The 23,344-nt window shown below is 46.9% G+C and overlaps 1 protein-coding gene and 1 non-coding gene across 4 annotated transcripts in view; one reads left to right on the top strand and one right to left on the bottom strand.

Annotated features, from left to right (window-relative positions):
* Window positions 1-3,328: 3,328 nt before the first annotated feature.
* Window positions 3,329-23,344, top strand: part of DNAJA3 (DnaJ heat shock protein family (Hsp40) member A3) — a 29,391-nt gene continuing 9,375 nt past the window's right edge. Inside the window, exons 1-8 of one of the 3 annotated variants that reach the window (XM_021698359.1) lie at window positions 3,329-3,558; window positions 7,050-7,183; window positions 11,080-11,163; window positions 12,146-12,346; window positions 13,381-13,533; window positions 20,251-20,398; window positions 21,448-21,512; window positions 23,052-23,180. In XM_021698359.1, coding sequence (XP_021554034.1) covers window positions 3,348-3,558; window positions 7,050-7,183; window positions 11,080-11,163; window positions 12,146-12,346; window positions 13,381-13,533; window positions 20,251-20,398; window positions 21,448-21,512; window positions 23,052-23,180 — 1,125 coding nt within the window. In that variant the 5' untranslated portion in view covers window positions 3,329-3,347. The remainder of the gene's footprint in view (window positions 3,559-7,049; window positions 7,184-11,079; window positions 11,164-12,145; window positions 12,347-13,380; window positions 13,534-20,250; window positions 20,399-21,447; window positions 21,513-23,051; window positions 23,181-23,344) is intronic. The other 2 variants (XM_021698357.2, XM_021698358.2) reach the window with 2 other exon arrangements.
* LOC123324962 lies at window positions 14,278-14,384 on the bottom strand. The gene has a single exon (XR_006540138.1). It is a non-coding gene; the product is annotated as a U6 spliceosomal RNA (small nuclear RNA).

The raw sequence follows: 23,344 nt of genomic DNA on the forward strand, positions 1-23,344 counted from the left end.
GCTCGCCCACACACACTAGCTCTGTGACTTTGGACGAGTTTTGTATCTTTCAGAGCTGATTTTGTTGTGTATAGGGGATGTGGCGGGGGAGGGAGTCCATTTCTAAGTACAGGAATAGTCTGCTTTACCTCACAGGATTGTGATCCAAATAGAAAATATGACGAAGCTCTTTGTAAATTGGAAAGAGAATGTTCTTCTTTTTTTTTTTTTTTTTAAGATTTTATTCATTCCTTTGACAGAAAGAGACACAGCAAGAGAGGGAACATAAGCAGGGGGAGTGGAGAGGGAGAAGCAGGCTTCCCGCAGAGCAGGGAGCCCGATGCGGGGCTCGATGCGGGGCTCGATGCGGGGCTCGATGTGGGACTCGATCCCAGGACCCTGGGATCATGACCTGAGCCGAAGGCAGACGCTTAACGACTGAGCTACCCAGGCGCCCCGGAAAGAGAATGTTCTTAACACAGCTGAATTTTTCAGATCTCTCCCTAGCCACCAAGTCTGAAATTGGTCCCACAGACATCTCAAGCATGATGAGTCCAAACAACAGTGACTCATCTTTCTCCCCAAACCAGCTCCTTCCCTGGGTTTTTCAGCTTGGTGTTAGGGGAGCAGAAAGAAGCTTATTCATTGTCCCCCCAACCATCTATCCAATCAAGGTAATTCAGGTACCATGGATCAAGGACCTCTGCTGTGAAGATTTCCACAGCTTTGTAACTTACCCATGTTTACTAATTGTATCATCTCCTGCTTCTCTGTAGTGACTAGCAGGGAAAGGGACCTCATACATGCCTAGGCTGATCTCATCGGGGCATCTTTCTGGTGGCTCCCCAAACCCATCTTTCTCTCCTTCAGTAGTCACTGGCACCCCCTCCATCTCCTGGGGGGTTCTCTACTTCCTGAGAGGGAATGCGGGCTCCCCGGCAATCAGCCTTCCTGCTATCCCCTAAAACTAAAACACACTCCCCCTTTTAGTGTGATTTTTTTTTTTTTTTTACTGTTAATCATTATGGGGAAATAGATGGGAGGGAAACTAAAATACCAAAAATATGAGGAAGTTAAAAAGCTGACAAAGTTTTCATATTAGTGAGCCCTCCACTAGTTCCTAACTCACTCTGAGGTGGTAAATGAAAGCCCCTTTGCCTCTTGTCTGCGTTTATTCCTGAAAGTTGTACTTCTCACCCAGCACCCTCACCCACTCTTTCCCCCTAGGTTTTGGGCTTCCTGTGGGCAAGTGCTTGGTATTCCCAGTGCTTAGCACAGGGCCTGGCACATAGGGCTAACATATATTGAGTACTTACTCCATGCCAAATACTGTATGAAGACTTTATGTGGATTATCTCACTCATTCCTCAGATGATCCTTTGAGGTAGTTACCATTATGTCCCCATTTTAGAGAAAGGAAACTGAGGCACAGAGAGGTAAAGGAAGTTGCCCCAGGACACACAGCTGGTAAGTGGCAGGGCTGGGATTCAGCTCCAAACTATCTGACTCCAAGGGCCATACTCTTAACCACTATGCTGAAGACATTTAAATATTCGTTGAACATATTAAATAAACTCTTTTCTTCACGTCCCATGTCATGACAACCTCTGCCTTGTTTCTCTAAAATGCCTCCTCTCTAGGTTCCTTATGCACAAACTCTCAACTACTTCTTGCATTTTACAATAGTCTTGTAACTTTTTCATTAGACTGGTGGTTTTCATTTTTTATTTCTTTTTAAGGTTTTATTTATTCATTTGAGAGAGAGAGAGAGAGCACAAGCGGGGGTGGGGTGGGGGTGGGGAGAGGGAGAGGGAGAGGGAGAAGCAGACGCCCCGCTGAGCAGGGGCCCTGGGGCTCAATCCCACGCACCTAGACCAGTGGTTTGTTTTTTGTTTTAGGTTATAAACAGATGAGATGGATTAGAGAGAGAGAGAGAGAGAGCACATGAGAGGGGGGAGGGTCAGAGGGAGAAGCAGACTCCCTGCTGAGCAGGGAGCCTGATGCGGGACTAGATCCTGGGACTCCAGGATCATGACCTGAGCCGAAGGCAGTCGTCTAACCAACTGAGCCACCCAGGCACCCCTAGACCAGTGGTTTTTAAACCTTCTTTGAATATCAGAGCCTGTGGTGAATCTTATCAATGAAAGCTATGGCTATTACCTAGATTAACATCCACATCCACAAAAATTTGGGTACAATGGGCAGAAGGGGCAAGGAGCACACATCATCTTAAACCCATCAGTGAACCTCGGGTTCCCTTCTTATTGTTTGGGGGTGATAGTCGGGTGTGTATAAGTTGAAATTCCTTTGCAAGGCTTACTAGGCCATGTTTACCTGTCTAGCCTCAACTCCAGTCACACACCCGAAGTTTAGGGCTTAAACATACTGGGCAAGCACTTTTACATCTCTAAGACGTCTGCTTTTGAAGTTCCTTCTACTTGGAATACTTGTCCCCTCCACCTCTATCTGACGCACTTGCCATCAAAGTCCAACCGGAATGTTACCGCTCAGATGCCTTCCCTGACCCTCCAGACCCCCCAATTTGTTTCAGAAACTCCTCCCCTCTAACACTTTATATCGACGACAGCATTGGTCATGTTAGGTTAGTTGCTAAGGACCCCGTCTCTCTCGATTCATCGTTTGCTCCCCCAGAGCAGGGATGGCATGTCATTCATCGTTGTATCCCCAGTAGTCTAGAAGAACGTGCGTGCCACATAGTAGATGCTCACAACGTTTATTACATTGGTTTGTGCAGGGCTCGGCTTTCCCTCCGCGACCGTCAAGCTCATTACAGATGTGGAGGAGACTAACACGCTTAGGACAGAATCGAGTGATTAAAGTCCGCCCCGTGAGGAATCAGCCAGAGAGAAGATGAGCCTGAGGCCAGGCTTTGGAAGTAGGGCAGAGGCCCCGAGCGCTCGAGTGGACACAAGGTGAGTAACACGCAAGCTGTTCAGTTTCGGGTCAGGCGGGGGAAGACGCGCAGAGCATGCTGGGATCGCGCGACTGAGGGCCGCATTGCACGGCGGGATTTGTAGTCCCGCCCTTGGCCGGGACCCTCAGAACAGTCACACCTAGCTACCCTCAAACACGTCTTTACACAGATAAGGTACAATCTTGCCACCCAGCACAGAATGACGAGGTTCTTCAGGGCCAGTATACCTAGTTGCGCTCTTCAGAGCAAATCTCATTTCGGCATTGGCAAGAAAGACGCATTGAGTGCCACTGCGCGTGCGTGACGCCTGTGTTCGTGCGTGCGTGCGCGCGCACCAGGCCCCGCCTCCGGAAGCTCCGTCGCTGCGGCCGCGCGCTGTCCTCGCGAGGCCTCCTTGAGCCGGGTGGCGCAGGCGCCGTGTCCCTGGGCCAAGATGGCGGCGCGGTGCTCCACGCGCTGGTTGCTGGTGGCTGTGGGGACCCCCCGGCTGCCGGCTACAGCGGGGAGAGGCGCCCGGCCGCCCACGGGGGGCGTGGTGGGGGCTTCGCTGGGCCACAAGCTGAACGTCACTACCTTCGCGCCTTCCTTGGGAGCTCGGGGCTCCGGGGCGCTGCTGACATTGAGACCCGGTGTCAGCTTCAAAGGTGAGGGCAGGTTCCAGAGCCCGAGTGTGGGGGCTCTAAGGCCGGGAAGGGAGTGGCTCGATCCGGCTGCGGGGGTAGCGGGGTGGAGGGTGTCTTCTGACCTGTAAGAGGAATTGTTTGGAGAGACTGGCAAGCAGGAGGCAGAGAGGCCCAAATGGCTTCTCAGAAGTCGTGAACAGGGGAGAGCTACATGGAGCCCGGCGGCGGTAGTGAAACGCTCCGTAGGCCTACAACCTTCACTTCTCTGTCAACATTTCTAGAAGCCTTTTTCCGGCCTGCTGCTGCTCCATTACCCTATTCCGTTCCCGTCTTCTCCCTTCACCTTCTGGACGGAAGGGAGGAGGTAATTACTTTTCGGTGAGCACCTGTTATGGTGCTAGGCACTTTGTGACCCATTTCTCTTGATGGTAACAATCTTGCAAGAAGGGTGTCGTCATTCTCATTTTAAAGAACGGGAAACTGAGGTCATAAAGCTAGATGAGAAGAGTTGTCCCAAACCCAGGGCTGTCCTTTGATAGCTTATGCTCTTTCCACCACATGGTTTTAACTGAAGGGCACACTTAACAGTCTTTGCTAAGTCCTTAAATGGGTAATTGTAATAAAAATACAAACTAACATTTATTGAGCACTTTCCATGTACCAGGCATGGATCATTTCCATGTGATAGACACTGTTGCTGTTCCATTGTATAGATAAAGAAACTTAAGCCTAGATGTTAAACACCTTGTATAATGTGACAAAGCAGAAAGATGGTGGAGCCTTGGTTCAAAGCCAGCTTTCTTAATTTCTGGAGGCGTTACTGAATTAATATGTATTAAGCCTCTAAGTGTTTAGCATTGATGGTTCTGTTCTGTGTTGGATGACATCCATTATAGTGAGAGAAGGAAGGAAGAAACGTTGAACCAACCATGTGTCTGAATTGTGCTGTTGGTCGTGTTCCCTAGTCATTCTCCTGTCTGATGATCTTGCCTGCTTCCTGGATAGCCTCAACACCCCTGGTTGTGTTTTGTGTTCAGATTAATCTTAAGTGGTCTCCCAGGCTTCCAGTTTGTTGTTGTTGTTGTTACCGCTTTCTCATGGAAAGCCCATCGATTCCGTTTAACACTTGCAGTGTCTCCCTATTGCCTGCATGATAAAATCCGGACTCCTTAGTATAGCTCAAAGGCCCTTCGGTTTAGTCCTAGCCCTCATTAATCATCATCAGCATCATTACCTCTAACCACCTCTCTACATGCATAAAATCTAGTTACATCACTAGTTACTAAATGCACGAGGACTTTCCTGTGAACCAAAGGTGATACATGATTTTGCAGCCAAATGAGGCACTTTTGAGCAGTAAAGGGGAAGCTGTTTCAAATAACATCAGGACTGTAGGTGTAATTCTGGGCGGATTCAAACCTTTCCTTAGCCTGGTTAATTTCTACAGCTTAACAGCAGCTGCCTTAAAAGACCTTTCTGGAACTTTTTCAGTTGGATCGTCAGTGGTTCTCGACTGGGGATGATTTTGCCCTCTACAGGACGTTTGGCAATGTCTGGAGACTTTTTTTTTTTTTTTTAAGATTTTATTTATTTATTTGACAGACGGAGACACAGCGAGAGAGGGAACACAAGCAGGGGGAGTGGGAGAGGGAGAAGCAGGCTCCCGGCCGAGCAGGGAGCCCGATACGGGGCTCGATCCCAGGACCCTGGGATCATGACCTGAGCCGAAGGCAGACGCTTAATGACTGAGCCACCCAGGTGCCCCTGTCTGGAGACGTTTTTAGGTGCCAGCATGTGGCAGGGGTAGAGGGGGAGTAGAGTGTGCTACTTATAAATAGTTGGCCAGGGTGCTACTCAACATCCTTTGACATACAGGTATTTTAATTGGCCAGGGATGCCATAACAAAGAACCACATTTATCCTCACAGTTCTAGAGGCTAGAGTCCAAGATCAGTGTTTTGGCAGGGTATGTCTTTAAACACCCTGCCTCCAATCACATTCTGAGGCACTGGGGATTAGGGCCTCAATACGTGAATTGGGGGAAGAGGACAGAATTAACCCATAACAATAGGAAAATCCCTCCACCAGGAGGAATCCAGTCCCATCATCAACAATGTGAGTTTGAGAAACCCTGATTAGGTGACCCTTTGTATGTGACTCTGCATGTCCTTGTATACTAAAAGCTTTTTGCACACTGCCTCCCACACTCTTCTTCAGGACTGTAAGCTCCTTGGCTTTGGCTTTTTTCTTCATCTTGTGTCCTCAGTGCCTACTACAGTGTTAAGATCTTGAATACACGTAAGCTTCAGAAGGGCAGTTCCCTTTCAATGGTCTGCTACCTATTCCTGGAGCAGAACCCAGTGCCTGGCAAGTAATAGATGCTCAGTGAGTATTTGCTGAATGAATGAATGGTGAATCCAGAAGCTTCTCTGTAGGCAGAAGTCTGACTTGGAAACCTGGAGTTGTCGCGACTCTTATGCCTTAACGTGGCTCCCTTTCACCCCCTGCCCTGCCCTGCCTATCTTCATTTGTCACAGGATGTGTTGGGGGTTAGGCAGGGCTCAAGGTGTGGGGTGGCTCCCCTGCTTCACTTGGTGACAGACCAGTCCAGCTTAGTTCTCTACCACAGGCCCCGAGGGCAGTTGAGTGGGGCAGAGTGTGTCTGCTGGTGGCTGGTCCTCCTGGTGCTGATGCCAGAAGCATGAAAGGGCATATGGCTGCCTGTCTTGGGCTTTGACCCATTAGCTGCTCTGGGGTAAGCAGGTTCAGGCCTAGCGCCCTTTAACCCTGTGTGTCTATATAGGTGTATTGTTTTTAGGGGAGGGGAGCACTTTTATCAGATTCTCTTAGATCGGTGACTTGAAACACTAAGAACCATTTCTTTAGTACAGTGGTCCTCAAATTGAGGTTGTGGCAGAATCACTTGGAGGGCTAATTAAGCATAGCCTACTGGACCTCCAGAGTTTCTGATTCAGGTCTGGGGTGGGGCCTGAAAATGGACATTTCCAACAAGCTGATGGTGCTGCTGGTCCAGGGACCACCCTCCGAGAACCACCCCAGAAGCAGATCCCCAAGGTTGCATGGTGAAGGGAGGGAACCTGGGGAATTGTTAAGCATTAAGTGAGACAAAGCATTCGTGAGGATACCTGGCATGTGGCAGATGCTGGAGTAGTGTAACAGTGGGACAGGGTCCCTTTTTAATCATCCCCCAGGTATAGCCTGCATCTGGGGTGCTGCTCCTTTGGTGGTGTAATTAGGGTACCCCCTCACTGTATTGTGATCCAGCAGAATCAGCCCTGCCCAGTGGTGTTTGTTTTATATTCATTATATACAGTGGCCTTGGCCATTTTTGAAGTGCAGTGAGTTTGGTGTCCAGAGGGCTTGGAGGAAAGCTGACTCCAAAGCTATGATCTCCGTTCCTTCACAGGTATAACCTGGCTGGTTGTTTACTCACAATTTCCTTTCGTTGAGCACATTCCCAGAGTGATTTTCTTTCCTTTTTTCTTTTTTAGGAGTAAAAAGTTACCCTTTTGTTTGTACTGCCTCCTTCCACACGAGCTCCCCTTTGGCCAAAGAGGATTATTACCAGATACTAGGAGTGCCCCGAAATGCCAGCCAGAAGGAGATCAAGAAAGCCTATTACCAGGTCTGTATGGAAGCCAGATTTTAGGGACAAGACTGTAGAAGGGATGCTGTTGGCCTAGTCTGCTCACCAGTGAGGTGTATCTACCCATACGTATGGGTCCCGTGCGGCTGACAGTGTAGAATGAGATGAGAACAATGGGTGTTCCTGGACAGTTCCTCAAGCACATAGTGCCCTGCTGGTTAATGCTTCAGAAAAAAAGAGAGGAAGAACCAAAGATTTTTATTTTTATTTATTTATTTTTTAAAGTCTTTTTTTTTTTAAGAGTTATTTATTAGAGAGAACGTGTGTGTGCGCACGTGGCAGGGAGGGGCAGAGGGAGAGGGAGAGAGCGGATCTCAAGCAGACTCCCCGCTGAGTGTGGAGCTTGATGTGGGCTCGATCTCATGACCCTGAGATCATGACCTGAGCTGAAACCAAGAGTTGGATGCTTAACCGACTAAGCCACCCAGGTGCCCTGTTTCCCCTTTTTTTCTATTTATCAGTAGTGCTGCTGGTAACATCCACGTATAAGTTTTGTGTAGACCCATGTTTTCATTTCTTGTGAGTATGTTCATATACCTAGGAGTGAAATTGCTGGGTCACATGATAAATCCGTGTTTAATCTCTTGAGGGACTGCCAGAATATTTCAAAATGGCTGCACCATTTTACATTCCCACCATCGGAGGGTTCCGACTTCTCCGCATCCCCACCAACATTTTTTTTTTTTTTTCCTTTTTTTTTTTTTTTTTTTTTTAATTAAAAGATTTTATTTATTTTTTTGAGAGAGAGTGAGTGAGCGAGTGAGAGAGCGAGCACAAGCCCAGGGGGAAAGGCAGAGGGAGAAGAAGGCTCCCTGCTGAGCAGGGAACCCGATCCCAGGACCCTGGGATTATGACTTTAGCCGAAGGCAGACGCTTAACTGACTGAGCCACCCACGCGCCCCTTGTCTGTCCTTTTGATTATAGCCACTCTACTGAGTGTGAAGTGGTGTCTCACTGTGGTTTTAATTTGCTTTTCTGTGGTCGCTGATGATGTTGAGCATCTTTGTATGTGCTTATTGGCCATTTGCTGTATATGTATTCAGATTCTTTGTCCATTACTGGGTTGTAATAGAATGAGCAAAGGCACGGGGGTAGGAGGCAGAGACCCTGGCTTGGGACAGTGAATAACATGCTGCTTCTTTTGAGCTAGAGGGTAAGGTACCAGATGTAAGAGTGGGAGAGGAGTGAACTCCGGGGCCAAACTATTGGGACACATGAGGCTGTTTGTAAGCACTAGAAACTTAATTTAAGAGAGAGCAGGAAGGGGCCTGGCTGGCTCAGTTGGTGAAGCATGCACCTCTTGATCTTGGGGTCATGACTTTGAGCCCCATGTTGGGTGTAGAGATTACTTAAAAACAATAAAATCTATAATGTGAGAAAAGAGAGTAGGGAACCACTCAAGTTTTTAGGTGTGGAAATGAAAAGATCAGGTAAAGCTGTGCAATTTAAAAATGGACATTTTTATAGTAGCCTTTATAGAGAAATTTCTGGGGTCAGACCTTGATGAAAGCTTTGGGTGTATTGCATCATTCCATCCTCCTGACAGGCCTGGAGAGGTTATGACATCCAGCCAAGGCCCCATCAGTCAATATGTGTCATACACGAGACTAAAATACTGCAAAAGATCTCTCTTTTCCTTAAGCTAATCTCATGAGTATACCGCTCTGTCTTACCTGGCTTTTGGGACCAGCTTTGTGGCCCACGATGATCTACTGGCTGTCCCTGGAGATCCTGCTTCGGGGTTAACACACAGCCTCTGGCCTGTTTCCACGAACTGGTGTGAGGACCAGCATCTCCAGAAGCAGGTTGAGTTCAGAGGCACCAGTGGAGCCCTACTCTGCAGTGGCGGAGCTTCTCCTGCTGCTGCCTTTGTTCTGTCTCCCTGACTTTGGGGAGTGAGTGGATGTTTCTGGCAACCTGCCAGCACCCTCCATCCTCCTGGAAACCAAAGTTGGGTAGCACATGACCAGTTCTTTCTTTGTAGGCTTAGGGACTTGTATTGCTTTCTTTTGCTACCATGGAAGATTGAGAGCTGTTTGATTCTTATTGTAAAGGAAGGACTCTGTGGGGTCAATTATTTGCCAGGCTGATTTGTAAAAGGGGATTAAAGTGACCTATGAACCAAAAGCAGGAGTTAGACTTACTCTAACGAAGAGCTCTCCATTGACGAGAGCTCTTGGTCATGGTACACTCCACCTTGGGTGAAAGTGAGTTCCCTGTCACAGGAAAGAATCCTGTCATGTTTCTCAGACTTTGATAATGTGCTGACACCCCTCTTTTTTTTTTTTTTTTTTAACTGTGATGGGTGTTTAAAAATTACGTTAAAATGTACCCAATCCCCTTTGAAACCATATGAATCTCACATGATCGTGTTTGTCTAAAATGAGACTGTTTTGTCCTTCTGTCTCCAGCATGGCCCCGTGATGTCATATAGCCCTGTGATGTGTCTGAGAACTTGCTTGAATTTGAACTCCTTTGGGTCCTCATTTGGCACTCTGAGCCGTGACGCTGTTTTGTCTTTAGTTGGCACAAACTTGATCTTTACATATGACATCTCCCCTCATTCCTTTCACCTAAGCCGTGGACACAGTACCTCACCTGTGAGCTCTAAGGTTGTCTGCTTCGGTGCTGTATTTCACAGTGGTCATCCTGATGGTTTGGGGTATACTGATAACAATCAGGAAGTTTTGGCTCATCATTGACAATTTAAAATTCCTGTCAGAACTTATTAGATGCCCCCACCTCCTGAACATGTCCTTCTGCTCCCTTTTATGTTCTAATAATAGCTGATGTTGAATGTTACTGTGTGTCATGCCTTGTGCTCATTTTATTTTTATTTCTTTCTTTTTCTTTTTCTTTTTTTTATTTTGTTCAGTTAGCCAGCATATACTACATCATTAGTTTTTTGATGTGGTGTTCAACGATTCATTAGTTGAGTATAACACCCAGTGGCCTTCTGCTCCTTGTAGAATATGCGTTATCTCATTTTATCCCCGCCACAGCCCTGTGAAGTAGATACCATTATTGTCATCTTGCGGATGAGGAAATTGTGCATAGTGACATTCTGCCCAAGATCCCAGGGCTAGCAGACAGTGGCTCTGGGCGCTCTGATCCTGAGGCTCTGCGCTTAACTTCCCGCATCCTGACTGCAGCCACTCGGGGTGTCAGAGCCACGCGGCTTCTCCAGTAAGCTTTAGCATTTTGTGCGCCTCCTTTCCTCACGTGAGGGACCTCGGTAAGCCAGGCTTGGAAGGCATCGGTAGCCGCGGCACACACAGTGAACCACCTACTACGTGCACAGCACTGCTCAGAGCAGCCACAAGGTCACCTTTGTTTTAGAGCGGCTCAGCACACCTGTATGCTCTGGACAGCTGAGCGGGTTTTTTAATATTTTAAACCTGTGTTTTGAATAGCTAGTATATTTCCTTTATTCAGAATTTGAAAGGTACAAAGGAGTATACAGTGGAAAGCCTCCCTCCTTCCCGTTTATCTACATCCCTCCTGTTGCAATCAGTGCTACCAGTTTATCGTGTGTTCTTTCAGAATAGTTTATACAGCTGGTAGTTAGTGTCTTCTCTTTTTACGTAGATGGTAGTCCGTTGGACACACTGTTTTACACTGCTTTCGTAAAGGTGCCCAAGTTCTAAAGGATCAGTTGTTATTTTTGGTAGACATTTGTTGTGTTGGAAAATGTGTATATGCCTCAGATTTGAAGAAACAGGTTTATTTTAAAGTCTTAAACCTTGTTCTGAGTATTGCTGTTGGTCACAAAATCTTAAACAACTGCTATAAAGGAGGTGAGATTGTGACTGTCTTTGGGGTCCACTGTTAGTCATCATCTTGTGTCCATAGTAATTTACCATTTCCTCCCTTAGCTGGCCAAGAAATACCACCCAGACACAAATAAGGACGATCCCAAAGCCAAGGAGAAGTTCTCCCAGCTGGCAGAGGCCTATGAGGTAACACGACCTACCTGTGTGTGCAGCCGCCGTCATTTAGCTGCTTGTGTACATCCGAGTGTGTGGCACAGGATGGCCTGACACGTCATGAGGTCCCGTGTGAAGGCTGTGTTCCCCATGCCACATTACCTCAGTGAAGAAAAGATTCCCAGGTCTCCCGCTAGATCCCACTTGGCATCTCACGAGAAAACAGGATCTAATCATCTGTATTTTTTTTTTTTTTTTTTTTTAAAGATTTTATTTATTTATTTGACAGAGAGAGACACAGCGAGAGAGGGAACACAAGCAGGGGGAGTGGCAGAGGGAGAAGCAGGCTCCCCGCTGAGCAGGGAGCCCGATGTGGGACTCGATCCCAGGACCTGGAATCATGACCTGAGCCGAAAGCAGACGCTTAACGACTGAGCCACCCAGGCGCCCCTAATCATCTGTATTAACAGAGCTCCCAGGTCGTTGGGATTTGTAGTCGGGTCTAGGAGCTCCTGGTTGGATTAATTAATCCCATACTTATTTGATGACGCCCTTACTTAGGGCATTGCTGTCTCCTGGGGCTGGTGGGGATTGTAAAAGTAGAAGGCTGCCCTTGAGGAATTTGAAATGTAATCAGAGGGATGAAGCACGTACTTGTGGATGACTGCTGAGCCATTCCAGAGTGACCTTCTCCCCAGACTTCGAGCATCTGAGGGGTTCAGGATACATAGAGTGTCACATATCTGCTCTTTGTGTGTATGTGTGTGCGCTCGCTTGCGCATGCATGCCACCAGCTGTTTGGGAGTAAGTCACAGACCCGTCTCTTTATTCTTCAGTCATCCAGTGTGTGTTTTCTAAGAACAAGAACATTCTTTTGCATGACCACAGTACATTTGTCAAAACCAAGAAATTTAATGTTGCTACAATCCCCTTATCTGTACTTGGTGTGCACTCATGTCTGTGTTCTGGGCATTGGGAGACTCGGGCGGGCCTGACTGTTGGGCCTTTCCGGTAGGTGCTGAGTGACGAAGTGAAGAGGAAGCAGTATGATGCGTACGGCTCTGCTGGCTTCGATCCTGGGGCCGGCAGCTCTGGACAGGGCTACTGGAAGGGAGGCCCCACTGTCGACCCAGAGGAGCTCTTCAGGAAGATCTTTGGGGAATTCTCATCATCTTCTTTTGGAGATTTTCAGAGTGTATTCAATCAGCCTCAGGAGGTAAGCTCCTTGTTTTGAAGAATCATTCACATTTTAGCTGTTCAATGTGAGGCAAACAGATTTTATCAGTTTCTTTTTCTCAAAAAGAAAAAGAAAAAAGAAAAAGGCATAGCAGCTCAATAGAATGATCTGGAAGCCGCCATTTTGGTAGAAATCATTCTAATTTTAAGTAAAATCATGTAGGTAATATGTGTACATTCATTTTAACTATATTCTTGCAGCTGCTTAATCAGGCAGCCTAAGACTAAGGCTCTCGAGGTGTAAGTATTTTATCTTGAAGGCCTGCTACATTATTCTAGGAGAGCTCAATCCAGTAGGGAGACACACGGCATATTTATGTCCTAATAAGACATGATCAGAGTTGAAGAGAGGGGGGGGGATGTTTTATGACTTCAGTTATGATTGTGGATCTTTCCAGCTGTCTTTAAGGACTGTGTCCAAATATTATCTGTGAACAGTTTGTTGAAAAGTACATTTTCACTGAAAACAAACATTCCCTTTTAAAAATCCTGAGGAGTACGGCAGAATCACTTGAGTCCCATCCATTCTTATTAGGCCGAGGATAGGTAAGTAAAATAGTTAAAAAGTAGTGTAGCTGGGTGAAGAGATGAGTAGGTGGAGCACAGAGGATTTTTTAGTGCAATTCACATTTAGTGGAAGTACTCTATGATTTTATAACAATGGACATTTGTTCAGACCCATAGGATGTATACCACCAAGGGTGGACCGTAATGTAAACTATGGGCTTTGGATGATTATGATGTGTCCATATAGGTTCATCCTTGATTAAAAAAAAATATGTACATTCCAGTGAGTGATGCTGATGATGGGAGAGGCTGTACATGTGTGGGGCGGGGTGGGGGTGTGTGTGGGTGACCTCTCTACCTCCTCCTCAATTTTGTAAATATAAAACTACCTTAAAAGAAAAAAGAACTGGAAACTGCTGACCATTGCCCTCCCTTGCTTTTTGAAGTGGAGGATCATGTTGGTAATTATCAAAAGAAAGATGTCAGGCTGTCCTCTGATTTCTTTAGTACATCATGGAGTTGACGTTTAATCAAGCAGCCAAGGGAGTCAACAAGGAGTTCACCGTGAACATCACTGACACCTGTGAGCGGTGTGACGGCAAGGGGAACGAGCCTGGCACCAAGCTGCAGAACTGCCACTACTGTGGCGGCTCTGGAATGGTAAGAGCCCCCATCCCCACCCCTTCCCTCGGGGCCTCCCACCTCTGGCCTGCCCACTCTCTTCCTCACCATCCTGCTTTCTGTGCTCCCACGGCTGGTTACCCGGCAGTACTTAGTGCTTTGAGAGGCCGTAGTTTGCTGGGACTGTTTTAGCTGTAACCTTCTTTTTCCCTGAGTGCTCTGTCTTGGTCAATGGTACTGCACTGTTCTCTCTGAAAATACACTTGGGGATATTTTGGTAATTTGAAACCATGGTGGAGGGAGGGAGGTTTAAATTTTGCTTGAAGCGTCATCATTTTTTCTTTCTTTCTTTTTTTTTTCTTTTTAAGATTTTATTTATTTGACAGAGAGAGCACAAACAGGGGCAGCGGCAGGCAGAGAGAGGGAGAAGCAGGTTCCTCGCTGAGCAGGGAGCCCAACATGGGGCTCAGTCCTGGACCCTGGGATCATGACTAAGCCAAAGGCAGACACCCAACCAACTGAGCCACCCAGGCATCCCACCCAGGCATACAAACTTACAGAACAGTATAAAGGGTCACTCCATTATTCCTTAGCCAGATCACCAGTTGTCAGCATTCTGTCCCATTTGCTTTGCCATCTGTGTTATGTATTTTCAAAGAACATTCTTGTTCTTTTACATAACCCTAGTGCAGTTGTCAAAATGAGGAAATTTAATGTTGCTACAATACCGTTATCTGTACTTATTCACATTTTTTCTTCTTCTTCTCCTTTTTTTTTTTTTCTTTTAATGTGGAACGCTCCACGAATTTGCATGTCATCCTTGTACGGAGGCCATGCTAATCTCCTCTGTATCGTTCCAATTTCAGTATATGTGTTGCTGAAGCGAGCACTCACATTTTTTCATTTGTCCTTATGGTGTCCTTTTTTTCCTGGTCCAGGATCCAAGCTAGGATCTTGTGTGGTATTTGGTTGTCATATCTTTTGTTTCCTTTAATATCAAATAGTTCCTCAGCTTTTCTTTTTCTTTATGACCTTGACATTTTTTAGGATTACAGGCCAGCTGTTTTGTAGAATGCCCTTTATTTGGAATTCATCAGATATTTTCTCATAAGATTCAGATTATGTGTTTTTGGTGAAACACCACATCCCTTTCCAGTGGATCATGTCAGGAGTCATAAGGTGTCCGTTTGTCCCGTTAGTGGTAATGTGACATTTGAGCACTAGTAGTTAGTTAAGGTGGTGTCCACCAGCTTTCTTCACTGTAAAGTTATTAATTTTCCCTTTGAAATTAATGAGGAAGTTGTGGTGAGGTACCCTAACACTCTATAAATCTCCGGTTCCTCATCAAACTTTCACCCAATAGTTGTGGTGTCCATTGATCATTCTTGCCAATTAGTTATTACTGGAACAGTCGCAAGATGGTGATTTTCTGATCCCAGCATCCTTCTGCGTGTCTTAGTTGGCATTCTTCTGAAAGGAAGAACTTTCTATTCTCCATTGATGTATTTATCATTCATTTATAGCAGTATGAACTCAGGTATTCTTATTTGATTCACTGGGCTGTAATCAGTATAATTACTGCCTTCGATATTCAAATTGTTCTTGACTTGGCCTGTAGAGTCCCTTCTAGCTGGCTCGTGTATCCTTTGACAGGTCCCCCTCATTCTTTGAGCACTTCCTATCACAGTCGGGTGTTCTAGACTCAACTTGTGCTTTTCCTGCCATACCCTTGAGCCAGTCGTTTCTCCAAGGGGTCCTGGTTGCTTCTAGTGTCTCCTGGGATTTAGAAACCAAGACCTGTGCTCTGGGTGTGCTCATTGCGTCTGGAGGTTTGCTGCTTCTATGCCCTCCCACAGACTAGGCCTGGGAAAAACATATGTGCGTGCTTGTGTGCAAACACGCATGTATATGCCCATATCTGTACCTCCTTCCATATTATTCACATTATACGTAGACATGTACACGCACACACCTATCCCTCCACCCACTATCGCTCTGACAAACCAGCGAGTTCAACGTGATAGTTCCACTTCTAGCCCAATACCACAAGGTTCATCTAGTCTTCTGCCTATCTGTATATGAAACTTTTTTCTGATACAGAGAAGTCTGGCTTTGATTATCCTCAATATATTTACTCATTTGCTCAACCCTGTAACACAAAAACGAGTTTTAGGATTGTTCCTCAGACCACTGTGAAAAATAGTCCTAGTTACTGGCATTTGCTGTTTAGAGTTCTTTTCATCTTTTGATTGAAGGTGTATAGTTAAAATACTGTGCTCAAAAGTTATTTGGGTCAATTCTTTTTCTCCCCTTTCACTATGATTATATTTTATATATTTAATTGTAGTTAGGTTTTCACTGATTATGTTTGTATTCCATTAAGATGGATTCCTGTTTGAGGGGATTGAGAAGTTCTCTACTACCCACCTTTAAAATCAGTCATTGTGTGTGTATGCTGGTATGAGGTAGAAGTTGTCTTTGAGAGCAGAAAAGTTCTTAAAAAAGTAGAAGTCCGGGGCGCCTGGGTGGCTCAGTCGTTAAGCGTCTGCCTTCGGCTCAGGTCATGATCCCAGGGTCCTGGGATCGAGCCCTGCATTGGGCTCCCTGCTCAGTGGGAAGCCTGCTTCTCCCTCTCCCACTCCCCCTGCTTGTGTTCCCTCTCTCGCTGTATCTCTCTCTGTCAAATAAATAAAAATCTTTAAAAAAAAGTAGAAGTCCCTGATAATCCCACCACTCTAGCATTTTAAGTTTGTTTTTGTCCAGTTGATTAAGAACTTCATTTTGGGGGACACCTGGGTGGCTCAGTTGGCTGGGCGTCTGACTCTTGATTTTGGTGCAGGTCATAGGCTCAGGGTCGAGCAATTCAGCCCCACGTTGGGCTCTGTGCTCAGCGGGGAGTCTGCTTGAGATTCTCTCTCCCTCTGCTCCTCCCCCTACACGCACATGCAGTGCACACATACTCCCTCTCTCTCTAAAATAAGTAAATCTTAGGGGCGCCTGGGTGGCTCAGTTGGTTAAGCATCTGCCTTCGGCTCAGGTCATGATCCCAGGGTCCTGGGATTGAGCCCCACATAGGGCTCCCTGCTCCATGGAGAGCCTGCTTCTCCTTCTCCTTCTGCCTCTCCCCACCGTTCATGCTCGCTCTCTCAAATAAATAAAATCTTTTGGGGTGCCTGGGTGGCTCAGTCATTAAGCGTCTGCCTTCGGCTCAGGTCATGATCCCAGGGTCTTGCGATCGAGCCCTGCATCAGGCTCCCTGCTCCGCGGGGAGCTTGCTTCTCCCTCTCCCACTGCCCCCGCTTGTGTTCCCTCTCTCACTGTGTCTCTCTCTGTCAAATAAATAAAATCTTTAAAATAAATAAATAAATAAATAAATAAAATCTTTTTTAAAAAATCAAAAAAATGGAACTTTATTTTTGTTTTAAATTAGTTTTCGAATAGGTAATATATGCAAATCATTAAAAAGTTAGTGGGTACAATTGTAAATAATGTAAAATAAGTGTCCCTCCCATTGTCAGCTCTCAGCCATTGTATTTCCACTCCTCAGAAGCATCCCCTGTTGTCTTAGATGCGTGTACGCATACGCACGGTTTTTTATATGAACAGTATAATACAATTAGCTCTGTTTGTACCTCAGTATTTTATTTTGTTTCTACTTCTCAGTGTATTTGGCAAACACTCTGTGTACATAGCTGCCCCAGTCTGCATGGCTACAGCGGTTCCTTCACAGATGCACCATCCCTTACCTAGCCAGGTACCTGTTGATCTTGTGCTGGTACAGACACTGAGTACCTTTACATAACCCCATTTCTCATGCTCATTTTGCATCTGTCACGTGTGAGGTTGAACATCTTGAGAATTTGAGGACCAGTTTTCCTTTATGTCTTTTCAGCCTTTTTTCCTTCTCACTGCTGGGTAATTGGTCTTATTCTGAGGCATTTGTAGAAGCTCTTATTTTGTTTTGTTTTGTTTTAAAGATTTTATTTATTTATTTCACAGAGTGAGAGAGAAATCACAATTAGGCAGAGAGGCAGGCAGGAGGGAGAGGGAGAAGCAGGCTTCCTGCTGAGCACAGAGCCCGATGCGGGGCTCGATCCCAGGATGCTGGGATCATGACCTGAGCCAAAGGCAGACGCTTAATGGACTGAGCCACCCAAGCACCCCAGCATTTGTAGAAGCTCTTTCTAAATTAAGTAAATTAGTCCTTCGTCAACGATTTGAATTGTGTATTTTCTAGTTTGTCATGTCATTTTGAATGATTTTGCTTGTATGTGTGTAATTTTCAACAGTTGAGGATAATACATTGCAGTTTTCCCGCACTTTTCATGTGTTTTATTTTTCCATGTCTTTGAGTATTTCTAAATATTATTTTTGATGGCCAGATAAGAGTCCACTGATGGGTGTACCCAAAGTTATACCTGGTCCTGTTGAGAAAAGGACCAGCTTGCTGCTCAGTGTGCAATCAAGTGGATAGTCCTCCAGAGGGCGCTCCTGGGGAGCACGTGCATTCCCGTGGCTACAGTTTTGGGAGCTGAGTTGCTGCCACTTGTTACGGATAGTTTTCATTGATTGTTCCCAATTCCCTCTCACTTCAAAGGTCCTTTCTCCAATGCCCTGAATTGCTGTAACTTCTTTAAAAAAAAGTTTTTTTTTTTCTCAAAAGATTGAGATAAGGTAGTAAAGCCGAAGTATATTTCTCTAAAAACATGATGTTGAAGACTAGGAAAAAATATTTGTAACACGTTTGCTAAAGGGTTAGTGTCCCTAATATATAAAGAGCTCCTTCAGAATAATGGGGGAAAGGCCAGCAGCTCATCAGGAAAACTGGGCAAGGTGAACCGTAGAGGAAATGTGGGTGGGTGGTGAACATCTCTCAGCAGCCTGCAGGGACCTGCAGGTGGAAACCAGATGCCCTTGGCTCACCCTCCAGAGGGGCAGGCATTTCAAAGATGGTCACAGTCCGTGCCAACAAGCCCGTGGGACGTGAGTGTGCACATTCCCTGACGGCACGCTGGCTTATGGGAATGGCAACTGTAGGAGCCGTCAGACCCTTGTGTGTGCATCTCTGTGGGGAGCTACCCTACAGACCACACTCGGGACGCAGCGTGTGTACAGGGTGTCCCCTGCAGCCTTGTGTATAATACTGAAGCCTCAGTGACCACCAGGAGTGAGTGGCCTGAGAAATCGTGGTGCATCCAGGTCACAGGATGCTGTACACTGGTGAAAAGTGCTTTCTGAGATCATTTAATTGTAAAAACCCAAAGAAACGCTGCAGCACCGTGTGCATAGTGCTGCCTTGGGTGACTGAAAACCCGTAATGTGCACATAGATGGCTCGAAATGCGTGTGTCCGGATAGAGTAGGATACACAAGCATATCACCGTGGCTGTGCCTCTGAGGAGGGCGCCTGGAACAACTAGGAGATGGGAGTGGGGTGACACTTAACTGTTCACCGTACCTCCTTTTCTTACTTTGGAATTTTGTACCATGTGCAAGTAAATGTAACACTTAAATTTTTTTTATTATGTTCAGTTAGCCAACATAGAGTATATCACTGGTTTTTGATGGAGTGTTCAGCGGTTCATTAGTTGCATATAACACCCAGTGCTCATCACATCATGTGCCCTCCTTAATACCCATCACCCAGGGCGCCTGGGTGGCTCAGTTGGTTAAGCGACTGCCTTCGGCTCAGGTCATGATCCTGGAGTCCCTGGATCGAGTCCCGCATCGGGCTCCCTGCTTGGCAGGGAGTATGCTTTGCCCTCTGACCCTATCCCCTCTCATGTGTTCTCTCTCATTCTCTCTCTCTCAAATAAATAAATAAAATCTTTAAAAAAAAAAAAATACCCATCACCCAGCTACCCCATTCCCCCACCCCCGTCCCTTCTGTACCCCTCAGTTTGTTTCCCGGAGTCCAGAGTCTCTGACACATAAATTTTTAAATATAATAATTATTTGTCCCAGCAGTTCCACCTTTGGGGTTCTGTCTTATAGAGTAGAAGCATCAGAACAGAAGGGTATATGTGTAGAGGTTTTTTTTCTGTAGCTTTGAAACATAAGTTTTTTGGTTTTTTTTTTAAGATTTTTATTTATTTGGGGGCGCCTGGGTGGCTCAGTCGTTAAGCATCTGCCTTCAGCTCAGGTCAGGATCCCAGGGTCCTGGGTTCGAGCCCCGCATCGGGCTCCCTGCTCAGGCGGAAGCCTGCTTCTCCCTCTCCCACTCCCCCTGCTTGTGTTTCCTCTCTCGCTGTCTCTCTCTGTCAAATAAATTTTTAAAAATCTTTAAAAAAAAAAAAAGATATTTATTTGAGAGGGAGAGAGAGAGTGCGAGAGCAGGGGGAGGGAGAAGCAACAGACTCCCCGCGGAGCCGGGACCCTGGCATCATGACCTGGGCCAAAGGCAGACCCTTAACCCACTGAGCCACCCAGGCGCCCAAAAAGAGCAGTGCTCTTTTTAAGATGTATTTGTTCACCTCCCCGGGGATTTCAGGAACCTCTACAGAGAGGCACTATCTCATTTTCTGAGCTCATATAATCAGCTTGGTGATTTGGCGTTGAGAAGTTAGCATGTTCTAGAAGATCAGATTGACAACGTGAGCCCCTGCCCCTGTGCTCTGAGGTGGCATGTTTTAGTGCGTGTTCACACAGAACATGAGTCTTCAGTGAGACATTTCTCTGATGTATGTTGTGTCCCCAGAGGCTTGGCCGTTAGAGTTAACCTATGTGCTTAAGGTTCTATTTTTCTTCTCTTTATTAGGAAACCATAAATACAGGCCCTTTTGTGATGCGCTCCACGTGTCGGAGATGTGGGGGCCGAGGTTCCATCATAACGACTCCCTGCGTGGTATGCAGAGGAGCAGGACAAGCCAAGCAGAAGAAGAAAGTGGTGATCCCCGTGCCTGCCGGTTGGTCCTGGGCTCCTCCATGCACTGGGGGCTGTGAGAGCTGAGGCCTTTGTTTCCTTGTGATTGGGCTGTTGGAGAAGCTGTGGTTAAGGGCCTGGAGCCCTGGACTGGAGGGGCGGACTAGAATCTCCTTGAATTTTCATCTTTGCACTAGTTCTGCTACGGGCTACCCTTGCATGCCACATTGGGCAGAAGGGACCTGACACGTCTGCTCTGCTCCTGTGGGGCTCCTCCACCTTCCGTCAACAAGACCAGCATGGTCCCCACTGCCAGCCCAGTCTGCACCACCACTCCTCCCTCCTGGCCCCTAGGGGCAGCCTATGACTGCTCTCCCCAACTGGCTCTTTCTCCTGGGGCGGGCTTTCCCCTGCAGGGTGATCATGTCACCCGCCCTGCAGAGCATGCTGTGACTGTTGGGGTGGAGTAAGGCCTCCAGTCTCAGCCCCTACTGGCCTCTGCAGCCTCCGTCTTGTTAGTCTCCCCTGGTTGCCTGCCCTGCATGACTTTCACGTAGCTCCTTGAACAGGCCGTGATGCCTTCCAGGACAGAGCAGCGTATACCACTCCCTGTGTCTCAAGCTCACTTTCCACCTTCTTTTCAGCCGGCTAACTCTTCTCCCCAAGCTCCTAGCACGAGTGTCGCTTCCCCGGGGAAGCCTTCTGGAACTCTCCCTGTTCCTTACATGTCCTTTGTCTTTTCCTTCTAAGAACATGATACTCTTTGTAATGATGCGTTTGTTGGTGTTAACTCTTTGGTCGATAGCTGTCTCCCCTACTAGACTCTGAACTCACTGAAATACTACACAGACTGGTAGGAGTAGGGGTCCAGTACACTTGGATAAATGAATAGAAGGTGCTCTTGTTTTTTTATCAGTTGCTGTATTTGCACCCTTGAAAAGTTACACTCGTTGGATGTACTGTATGTAATTGTGTTCCTCCTCACGGGCATGAGTAAGCAAGTCAGTGGTTTGTAAATGGATCTAGGGCAGAAAATCCCTTGGGAGGTCCCAAGATAATTCTTCCCTTTTGAACTTTTGTTCTTCCTTATAGGAGTCGAGGATGGCCAGACTGTGCGGATGCCTGTAGGAAAACGGGAAATTTTCATCACATTCAGGGTAGGTGCTCTGCCTGTACGGCTTCTCTCCAACCCTCTGCTCTGGGTGTGGGTGCAGCCCGGGCTTCTCGCTAGAGAGAGGTTGGCACTTCATAGGAGCATATCTGGCCATCTGCGTTTCTAAGGGCAACAGTGGCCACCTCAGTAGGGTTGTTAAATATCCGTCACGTCAGACCTTCGTGCTAGGTTTGGACAGAGCAAAGTTTCCTCAAGATGTTTACAGGTTGGAAACATAGCACACATAAAAATGCAGAACACATCTCCTTGTGTTTTTAACTTATGTGTTGAATTGTTTGTGGAGATAGCAAGTGCCAAAGGTACAGCTTTACATACCGTGTGCAGGAGCAGACCTGGTTTTCTGGAACGGGGGGATGGTGAGGGGGATAGCGCCCTGTCCTGGCAGCCCCGCCAGGTGCACGCCTGAGGAAGGCCGCGCAGGCTGCGTGCGAGACTCCTTCGCTCGTAGCAGTGAGACTCCGACAACAGCCTGCTGCCCTCGGAGAAGAGGGAGAAGAGCATGGCCGAGTGCACCACACGGGCCAGAGTGCCTCAGAGCAGCCAGAGGAAGAAACCAGAGCCACATGTGTCAGCATGACACATCTGGAGACTTCTCAGTTACCAGTGAGGGAAGGAAAGCGGATTGCAAGCAGAGGCAGGGAGGGACACGGTCAACAGTTCACACGTGAGATGGTGCTACGTATTATTTGGGGGCACGTGTGTATATGTAGGAACGGTCACTCCTCCATTCATCGTGGGGGTCACTCGGGGTGGGGGGTGCTGGAGGGTTGGTATCTCAGCTGGGTTGTGGGCACTGTGTGTGTGTGTGTGTGTGTGATATGTTACTTACTTTGCCTGTGTGTGTGTGTGTGTGCGCGATGTTACTTACTTTGCCTGTTCGTATGTGTATGAAATACTTCATAATTTAAAAGAAAGATAAAAATACTGTAAAGGGTGAACTGCTAGACCAGGAGATACAAGACAAAGGTGACCTGCTGGAAGCCAGGCTCTGTGACAGGTAGGCCCCACTCCCATGTGGTAATAGACAAGAACACAGAGAGGGCATGGCTGCGAGGCAAGGAGTGTCTTTGATGCCCAAAAGTGCTTACAAAGTCGGAGTCATTCCCGTGCTGCCCATCTGTCTTGAGGGTAGTTTGTACCAAAGGACTGTTAGGAGAATAAACTGTTTGCCTTTGTAGATGTACTAGTCTGTGTAAACCTTCCATTAGAGTAAGATTTTTGTTGTAATGTTCAAAAAGCCAATTTTACTTTTTTATTTGTCAGTTGAACGGCTTGATCTGAGACTGACACTCTTGCATTGCAGCATAGAAACAAATCTGGTGTAACTCCTGGAGCCTGGGGCCACGTTCTACTTTGGCGAAAGTACATTCTCTCCCTCGTTACTCTGTTCCTCACACACAAGCAGCGTCACCGTAACTAACACATGTCAGGGCCTGCACCCAGGCTGCTGGGATGTGGGGCTGTTGTCCTTCTCAGGGAGGACTTCTCCGCCCATGACTGCATCTGTTGTGCTTGGCCCTAGGTGCAGAAAAGCCCTGTGTTCCGGAGGGACGGTGCAGACATCCACTCCGACCTCTTTATTTCCATAGCTCAGGCTCTTCTTGGAGGGACAGCCAGAGCACAGGGCCTATACGAGACCATTACCGTGACGGTAAGAGGGCGGGGATGTCTTTGCCAGTCTTGTACTTCATCACTCTTTTTTTCTGAAACAGCTGAGAAGTGGCAGAACCTGTGAGCAAGCAGCATGTCGGGGACTCAGAGATGAGGTCTGGGGGAGGCAGGAGGAAGGTCAGGCCATTCCTTGGGTTCGAATCA

The sequence above is a fragment of the Neomonachus schauinslandi genome, chromosome 5, assembly GCF_002201575.2.
Source record: "Neomonachus schauinslandi chromosome 5, ASM220157v2, whole genome shotgun sequence".
NCBI lineage: Eukaryota > Metazoa > Chordata > Mammalia > Carnivora > Phocidae > Neomonachus > Neomonachus schauinslandi.